General features: G+C 42.4%; 1 protein-coding gene across 1 annotated transcript; it reads left to right on the top strand.

Annotated features, from left to right (window-relative positions):
* The first annotated feature begins 4480 nt into the window (after positions 1–4480).
* On the top strand, positions 4481–8483 carry LOC132827408 (immunoglobulin lambda-1 light chain-like). Its single transcript, XM_060844076.1, has 3 exons — positions 4481–4558; positions 4705–5052; positions 8161–8483. The coding sequence occupies exons 1-3, from the start codon at positions 4513–4515 to the stop codon at positions 8481–8483; spliced, it is 717 nt and encodes a 238-aa protein (XP_060700059.1). The 5' UTR covers positions 4481–4512.
* The last annotated feature ends 1582 nt before the right edge of the window (positions 8484–10065 follow it).

Here is a 10065-nt window from a genome sequence, read left to right as displayed (position 1 = left end):
AAATAGGAAATGTTCGGAGGTATATAGGTCAAGTGTAGGCAGGTACGGAGAATTTTGTTTGGGGTTATATTCGGCATGGACTGTTTGCGCCGAAGGATCTGTTTCCGATCTGTATGACGTTGTGACTCTATATACAAGGAGGACGTCACGAGCTGAAATAATAAATAATTAGTTGTATTTAATAATTATAAATGCTTTCCTCTGAGCAATCCACAGGGTCAACGAGCACGTCAACTGGTGACGGCAGTAATTCAGCAGCGGCAGCTGCTTAGTGTCTACAATGGAACGTTGTTCCAGGAACAGAACCGTGGGTTTTCCACAAATGTGATACGGAAACTGTTTTGAGGGAGGAAGAAAGGCATCATGAAACGGAGCAGCAGGGGGCGCACTCTACATGCGTGGGCAGAGCTGGCGGTGCGGTAACACTGACGATCACCCGCAAACCCGTGCACTTTGAAGAAGGGAGAGTCTGTGATCACGGAAACCCTGCCTCTCCATCTCCATGACTCTGTCACACTGAGCAAGGTGTCATGGGTGAAGCTCATGTCATGGGTACAGTAAAAGTGGGTTCATCGAGGCTGTCCATAACAGACAGTGATGCCTCTGCAAACACTGTTGTGGTGCAAGCCATCAGAACGTTGCGTTCAGCTTAGACAGTCACAAGTGGCTGTGTCTGCTCTGCCAGCCAGTTTCGAATGCGTTCATGAGAGAGTCACTGAACTGACAGCAGCTGCAACTTAGCCGTGCAGCAACTCAGCGCCGAATTATCTGCTGCTCAACATGCCCTGTGGGGCTGGAGAGGGCAGGTCATGGATGCGAGAAAGATGCAAACAGACTTCAGGTCTTTACATCCCTCACATCCGCTCACCCCGCCCTCATTGTTTTAAAAGCCCAGGCACTGGCAGCAAGATTTCCCCCTCCACCTTCCGATTGCCTTCTTTATTTGCAGTTTATTGCGAGGTCAGATCATGCCTATTGGTTCTTTCCCCATAAATTACGGTCATTGTTACTTGTCCCACAATTCTATAGTAACATGCAAGTAATCAGTGAAGTGGTAAACGTCCAGAACTGGAGGGCAAAGCTTTAGGGTGAGAGGCGAAATATATGAAAAGGACCGAAGGGGCAACATTTTCAGGCAGAGAGTGGTGCGTGTGTGGAATGAGCTGCCAGCAGAAGTGGTGGAAGCTGGTACAATTAAAAGGCATCTGGATGCGTATATGAATAGAAAGGGTTTTGAGGATATGGGCCAAGTGCTGGCAAATGGGACTAGATTAGGTAAGGGTACCTGATCGGCATGGATGAGTTGACCCGAAGAGTGTGTTTCCGTCTTGTACATCTCGATGGCTCTATGACTCTAAATCAGCACAATTTCTTTGCAAATGCTTTGCAGTGGTTTAATTTTCATGGTTTTACAAGGAGAGTTTGATGACAAGATAAAGTCACTTATTTCATTTTGAAGTGAGACTATGATGTCTGATTCGGACTGAAAACTACAGGACTTCGTCTTTTCAATGTTGAGCAGCTCAAGTTACCTCAGAATGCACTAAGTTTCAATGAAATAGATTTTCATCCCAGAGAACCTCAAAAAGATACGGACGCAATTCACTCAGCCTCACAACCCTGTGTCTGCAGGAAATTATCACATGACGCTTCCCTGTAGCAGCTGCAATGCAAGGATGTCCTTCTTTAAATATGAAACCGAAACTACGCACTGTATCACCCAACAACCTTTTTCCATACCCAAAGGCTACTCTTATACAATTAGAGCGAGATTGACTTATTCTTACTCTCCCAACCCTTCTTTTACAAATTGTTGTACTTGTCTCTGTACTCATATACTGAAAATGTTATGGGCATTAATATTTCGACTTTTCATAGAGGTTATAAATATTCCGCTTTGTTATTTGTTCTGCCAAGTGAATACTTCACGTTTGTCCAAGTTGAGCTTATTTAGGATTCAATCAATCCCTCTTTATGAATTTTCAGCCTGTTTGTGTCCTCCGCCGCCTTGCACTCTGCATTCCCATTTGGCTTTGCATTATCAGCCAACTTCGATACGTTGTTATTTTCACTTGAATTATGCCATTAATGTGTTGTATAAATCACCGAGGTCCCAGCACTGAATCAGGCCCAAACAACTTATTTCCAATCTATGCATATTTAGGGAGGCAAAGTTAAAACTCATACAACACCAGGTTCTAGTCCAAAAGGACTATTTGAAAGCACTAGTTGTCAGAGTGCTGTTACCTGATGAACGAGCAGGGCTCCGAAAGCTCGCGCTTCCAAATAGACCTGTTGGACTATAACCTGGTGTAGTGTGATTTTTAACTTTGTCCACCACAGACCAAAATCTGGCTCCCCAACATCATATTTCGGGAGGGCCACGAGAATGTTTATGCCTAGCTGGATTCTGTTTGAATCAATAACTTGAAGCGGAAAAGTTTAATATCAGGCCCATCTTACAAGGATCGGTAGGCGACTGAAAAACAGCTTCATGTGTTTGGTCAATTTTGAGAATATCCTCAAGCACTCCCTTGAGCGCGGAGCTAAGATCGTTGTAATGTGGTGCAACAGCTTTACCTGAGTTATAATCTCAGATATTGATGATAAAGGAAGAACCAACAAAGGGATCAGCTCGTCCTGCTGTGTGCGCTAGGCCAAAAGTTAAGTGACGCTACTACAGGAGGCAAAGAAATCAAAGCTCAGATTTTGACGTAGTAGGTTAGCCAACGGACTGCCCTTATAAGTCACTACTTGAAATCTTAGAAAATATTTTATGTACGGAATTGTGTCATAATATCAAGTGAAATCCTCCAATAAATACAAATGCGTACAAAACACGTTGTTCACTTGAAAGTTCACTCAGTTTACAAAACTATTGGCAAAAGCATGTTTTACTTCTTACATTATTTTATTTTAATAGAAGGCGGCTCCATACATTTCTACAACTATTTACAACAACATATCTTGAATCAAACATAAAAAGATAAGATTGCAAAACACTCGAATCTTAGGTTTAATTAATTTAACCTTCAGAATAAAAACAGGAAAATTCTGGGAATGCTCAACTTGCATCGCAGATTCTTGTGGAAAGAAAGAGGCAATCTTTTGTTGTCGTGGTCTTTCATCAGAAACTGAAGAAAACTTGTACAGTTTAATTCCATACTCATTCACGGGCTCCTTTTGGATGCAAGAACCCACCATCTACTCCGTTACTGACGTATCATCTATTAAGTCACAAATCCAAAGATTTGTTCTTAACATCCTGAGTGTGTGAGACATTATTGGGATTTCATTAACCATTCTAACTACAGCGGAAATCGCGTGAGTTACACAAAACGTCCGCATCTCGGTTTTTCATTTCCATTGGATGTTCGTGCCCGTTCCTTAATCCATTTGTGACATATTTGTCTGTTTTCTTTTCACAACGTTCCTTGGTGTCATGACCGTTCAATGGAGAAACTGTGTAACTTCGGAACTGGAATAGATCATTCATCATTTCAACCCTGTTGCGAAATTTAATGACATATCGTTGATCTGTGGGCCTGCCCCATATTCCTGACTTTGGCCCATAATTTAAAATAAAAATTAATGGATGTTTTCAACTCAGCCACTCAGTCTGTGAAACCTAAATGCAATCTCAAAATTCCTTCAACGAGCAGTAACTGCAAGGAAGGTGATAGAAAACGAAAGTATTGCAAAATCAATATGGAGAGGATGTTAAAATGCAGAGAATAAACAGAAAATTCTGGCCATATCAGTTCAGGAAATGCTGTGCTTGAGTATAGCTGTCCATCCCAGTGACCAATTGTCCCGTTTATGGAGTTGGAGCCAATACTGGGAGGACTGGATCCTCATCACCTCGACATTTGGGTGTTGAGTCTATGTGCCAAAGAGGCGATGCAAGCTTCAGCACAAAATTCCTTGGATGTTGGAAATCATAAACAAACACAGACAGTACTGAAGAAGCACATCAGGTCTGGCAGCAACAAAAACAGAGGCAACGTGTCACGTTCTCTGGAAATGAAGCAGTCTCTGAACTCGAAATGTTACATCTGTTTGTGACATCTATTGTTGTTGCTTGTTCCGAGTATTCCCATTCAATTTAGCAATATAGAATGTACAGAACACACGCTGGGCGCGTGGTAAGGTTTTTGGTAAGTTGAGCGTCAATAGAAAGGTCACAAAAGGAAACGTGGATCCAATTTCTCGCTCCACGATATTTCCTGCACTGATATAGACAGATATTTTCTTTTTACTCTTGCAATTTCCGCATCCGCTGCATCTCGCTTTTCCATAACTTTCCTTGTATTTGCTGTTCACTGAAGAGATTTTGAGATTGTCTTTGGGTTTCAGAGATTGATTGGTTGAGACGAAAATATTAATTTGCATAACAGCAGAGGGCAACACCCTCTTGGTGTCAGGTCTTATTAAAAGAGTGAACCTTTCAGATACTGAATCCATCTGGTTAAACAGCTCTCAGTGCATCTCAACCTCGTCAAACTTTTCACCATGTCTGACTGGGCACGTGTTGTTGTGTTCTCTTTCTGCGTTGCAGGTGGGTGTTCTCATATTAGAATTACTGTGAAATCCATTTTGTGAAGATTATTTGGGGTGATCTTTCCAGTGTGTATATATTCAACAGTTTCAATAATTGATCAAAGTATACAGCAGTAAGAATTTCGATGTTTTTTTCCCCTCCAGTTTCGAGCGCAGAGATTACGGTAAATCAACCGCTTTCAAAATCGACTTCACCCGGAGAGACCGTCCAGATTAGTTGCACCTTGTCAGGTGTCACCTTAGGAGGCGCTACCATTCGTTGGTATCAGCAGAAATCTGGAAATGCTCCTCGGTATCTGCTTTATCACTCGGCTAGCAGCAGCACGAACAGAGCCTCAGGTGTTCCAGACCGGTTTTCAGGCTCTGTCTCCGGCAACACAGGAACGTTAAGTATCAGTAACGTTGAATCGGGAGACGTCGCGGACTATTACTGTGCCATATGGAGCAGCAGCATTTACTACTTCGGCACAGGCACCAAGCTGAGGATGGGCAGTGAGTAAAACCTCTTTTCCTATAGAATTCAACATTTGATTCAGTTGAAGAATAAAGTACGGTATATATTTTATTTAGCAGTAATTGTAACATGCTGTTCACAATGGAATATAAATTAATTCCAAATGATCTAGAGTTACCCCGTTAACTGGTTAAGAACAGTCTCGCAGGTTTGTGAAGGTTTTCTGCTGAGTGAGTCCAGGGATGTGCTGCTTAACCGCAACCTCAATAACAACTGACGCCAGAGTCTCTGTGCCAGAGGACGGGGACATGTCCAAGTGACAAACATAGAAATTACTCGAGAAATTCAGCAGGTCTGGCATTCCCTGTGGAGTGAAAACAGAGTTGACGTTTCGAGTCCGGTCACTCTTCCTCAGAACTTGACGTTAACTCTGCTTTCTCTCCACAGATGCTACCGGACCTGCTGAGTTTCTCCAGAAATTTCTCTTTTATTGCTTTAGATGCCCACAATCCATATTCCTTGTTATTTTAATGACAGATTTAGGACTCTTGATTTCTGTTTCCGATTGTCGCCGGGCAGTGGACCGATAGTGGGCCCTCGGGCAGTGAGGAGATCGAGCTCAATAATGTTTTATCCCGTCTCTTTAATATTTTATCAAAAAGACTTAGTAGCGATTTTCACACGTAAATAATGGTGCCCAGCGCCACGTGCTTGAATAGATGAGCGATACGAGATTAGATTAGATTACTGACAGTGTGGAATCAGGCCCTTCGGCCCAACAAGTCCACACCGATCTACCGAAGCGCAACCACCCAGACCCATTCAACTACATTTACGACCTGCGCCTTACACTACGGGCAATTTAGCATGGTTAATTCACCTGACCTGCATATTTTTGGACTGTGGGAGGAAACCGGAGCATCCCCACGCAGACACGGGGAGAATGTACAAACTCCACACAGGGAATTGAACCCGAGTCTCTTGCGCTGTGAGGCAGCAATGCTAACCACTGTGCCACCGTGCCGAGAAAGGTGACCCCACCTAAACTCCCTTGTCAGAACATGAAGAGTAATGGAAAGTCCAAAATGGTGGTAACTTGAGCCTTAAATAAAGACAGAACTGCGAGCACTGGAATTCTGAAACAGGAACAGAAATTGCTGGAGTAAACCAACAAATCTGGAAACATCTGCAGAGATGTCCAGTGACAGTTGTTCAGGACAGGCACCTTTAGGCTTCACCGTTTTGTGTTCTTGATTTCATTAATGTTCTTAGCTGCTATTACAGTTACATTGAATATAGCAGCTTTTAGCTACAAAGTTGTCCGAATGCTAATGGAGAGTGAATTCAAAAGTTGTTGCGCATTGACGGCGCATCTGAATTCTCAAAATGATCCACAAATAAGCATGAATGCTTCTCTGAAGAAGCGTATGCGAGATGGCAATAAATTGGGAGCATATAATGGAATAAATTGTAATCAATAAAATCTGGTGAAACCCTGAATCAGTGCGCAGCCTTGTTAAACTGAGAATATTGTGAGCATGAGGTCAGGAGCGCGGTCATCTCATTTTACTCCGATTATTGATACTGTCAGATGGTCAAGTGCAATAAGAATATGCACTCCACTCGAGATTTCCAATTCTTTCGCCTATTGGAGTCGGATCTTAGATGCTTGTGATTTCGAGGTCACTGAGCAGAGAAAGCCGAATCCGAATCAAAATCTATGCTGCATTAGTGGAATTGGGAATATTTAATTGATTGAAATAATAGACTTAACTTTTCATAATATCTCTGCGAGGTAACCCATGTTCAAGGAGATCCAGGTATATAAATCTCCAAATCAAGCAGCATGAATGTGCATTGGTGAGATTTTGAGCTTGGTGACAAAGTAAAACAATTGCTAATCGGCAGTCAGTTTGTTTACACTGTTCCGTTGGTATTTCTGCTGACTTCTTATGCACCCCATTCTTTCACAGTATGTGTGTACGATGGAGGAATGGGGTGGGGGGGGGGGGGGGATGGAGTGTGGAAGAGCTGGTGTAAAATGAGAAGGTTTACCCAGAGTTTAAAATGGTTATAGTGAATTAACGGTGATATATTTCCAGCACAGGATGGGGTATGTTTTGTAGGAGAACTTGCAGGTGATGATATCCCCATGCATCTGCTTTTCACATCCATCCAGTTAGTAGAGATTTCGGATTGAGAACATCTATTTGTCAGAGCCTTGATGAGTTGTGGCAATACATCTTGTACATGGTATCATGTTTTATCTGGTCGATGGGGCGCCAGTCAAATAGATTGTTTTGTCTGGGAAGATTCCTAGCTTGGAGAGTGCGGTGGAAACTGCATTTGAATGGCGACCAGACTTGGAGGAATCAGGACGTGCGTTATTCATCACAGGTTTCCTGCCACTGCCCTTTTCTTGTAACCATTTTAAGTATATGGCTGCAATAGATCTGTTTCTGGGCAATGATAACCATCAAATATTGATAGTGAAGGTATAATGCGATAGAAATGTCATTGAATATCAAGAATAGATGAGAGTTGACTATTACTCAACTGCTTTGCATTTGCAATAGCTGATCGGACCACTTGTAATAAAGCTGATTACAATTTCTTCACGTTAGCAGATCAAAACAACTTTAAGATATGTTAATGCTTTCATACTATCAATGCTATTTCCAATAGTTGGCGGAAGCTTGATATCTCAATGGCAGTGTCATCAGTAGGTGTGCTAAAGTGTTCCTTCTGTTTTTCAAGGGATGCCGTTATGAAATAGAATAGATTTATTTTCTCTGTAAGGCGAAAGTGAGGACTGCAGATGCTGGAGATTAGAGCCGAGAGTGTGGTGCTGGAAAAGCACAGCAGGTCAGACAGCATATGAAGCTGTCTCTGTAAACGTAGTCAGACCCATTTCCACACTCCAATCCGAGATTGAATGCCAAATTTTATTTCGTCACACCAAAACCAAAACGTCTTATATTCAGTCCTTCAATCATTAAATAGTACATTAAAATTCAGGCAAAACGACGTGAATTATTTAGTATAGTCCATGATTGACGTAATTTAAGTTGTAATATCTTGGAAGAAATATCCTGTTTAGAAAACTTCATCTCTGAACTCACATGAACCCAATTTATTTTAAACAGGTCCGCGGAAACCATCGGTATCCCTCCTTCCGCCTTCATCGCTTCAAATCACAGAAAAGAACACGGCGACCCTGGTGTGTTTGGTGAGCGGTTTTAACCCGGGCGCTGTGGAGATTGAGTGGACGGTAGATGGCAGTGTCAAGGGGAACGGTGTGGAGACCAGTCGGATCCAGCAGGAGACGGACAGTACGTTCAGTGTGAGCAGCTATCTGACCCTGTCAGCCTCAGAGTGGAACTCACACGATCTTTACTCTTGTGGGGTTAAACATGAGACTCAGGCAACTCCGTTTCAGACAAGTATCTCGAGATCGAGCTGTATGTGATTTCGGAAACTGTACTTGTCTCAATTGAGAAAGCTTGTTTTTTCCTGTTCAGACCTCCCATGTAACAATACGGTAGAAATTATTTGTACTCTGGTTAATTTGTATTTCTAAAAAAAGCTCATCGTGCTGAAAACGTCCGTGTGTAAAAGTAATTGGATTTTACAAACATGATTATTAGCTTACATCACTACACATCTGAATAAAAGACAGGAACAATGTGATTGTGTCTTAAATAATGAAGCATTGTGGATCTATTCCAACACAGCAGTTCAATAAAACAATTGATCGAACGTCAAAGGCAGCATTCATTTCATTGTCTTTCATTTCTATCAAAATGGGTCAAATCCATTTTCACTTCAGCACTTAAAGATTCCTGAAAGTACATGGTGCAAAGTGCTCAACGGTCAGAAGAAACATACTGTCCCGCATGGTGTGTGTGTGTGTGTGCATGCTCGCGCGGGCGCGTGCTAGAGAGAGAGAGAGAGAGAGAGAGATAGGGATATCATGTGTAAGACCGAAGGTGATTGTGTGTGTGTGAATCTATGTATGCATACATAAAAAAGACGTCTAATGTCTCTCATAGGGTACAACGTCCGATGATTTTAGCATTCAGCAAGGGAACACCAAGCAATTGACAAACGGAGAGGAAAGCCATAGAGTAGTGGAGCAATGCATGAGTCTTTGAATAAACAGATATTACGGCTCTGAAGGTAACTAATTCAAAAAAGAATAACGAAAGTGAAAGTGCGCACAAGTTGGGCAAAGAAGGCGAAACCAGACTAGAGAAAAAAAATCCAAGCCATTAAACAAATAACGGAGACAAATTTCAAGATTGAACAGCTAAAATAATCGCTGTTTTGAGTGTGCCAACATTTAGAGGGACTGGGATCATCTTCAGTGTAAATCGTTGTAGATGAATATGTCAATGGGAAGGACAGGAGTTTGCTCACGGTCCGAGGCTTAAACCGGGGCTTATTTTCACCAGGCGGGTGACAGAGGGCTGGGACCAAGATGTATTTTTTATATCCAGGAATCCCTAATTGTGATAACAACAAGTTACACACAGTTGTCTCAGCTACAGTGGGGAGATTCACGCTGATATCCATCCCAGTGCTGTTCATATAGCGAGACGATTGCTCATTGTACGTCTCATCAGGGCCGATGTATCACAAAATAGGGCAGAATGAATTCCATTTCCCTGGTGACCCAGGTTTGATTGACGGAGTAAGATACCTCATTATTCCTTCAGAAATGCAGCCAGCACATTTTCGCTCCTATGCCCAATACTAATGCCGTATTGCTTGGGGGCAAATTACTTAATTCATGTGAGGGGAAAACAAATCTGGGTTTGTAGGCTTTGGTATCTAGGCCAGCTTTTATTACCTATCTCTAGTTGCCTTTGAGAAGATGATGTGGACGACATTATTCAACTGCTGTGGACCAACGTTGTGATGAAGGCTTCCAGGATTTTTATCCAGCATCACTGAAAGAATGGCAATATATTTCCAAGTCTGGATGGTGTGTGTGTGTGTGTGTTGTGTGTGTGTGTGTGTGTGTGTGGGTGGGGGGGGGGGGGGGGGGG

This window comes from Hemiscyllium ocellatum, chromosome 24 (genome assembly GCF_020745735.1).
Source record: "Hemiscyllium ocellatum isolate sHemOce1 chromosome 24, sHemOce1.pat.X.cur, whole genome shotgun sequence".
Classification (NCBI taxonomy): domain Eukaryota; kingdom Metazoa; phylum Chordata; class Chondrichthyes; order Orectolobiformes; family Hemiscylliidae; genus Hemiscyllium; species Hemiscyllium ocellatum.
The sequence above is the reverse complement of the archived record's forward strand: the minus strand, read 5'-3'. Positions and strand labels throughout refer to the sequence as shown.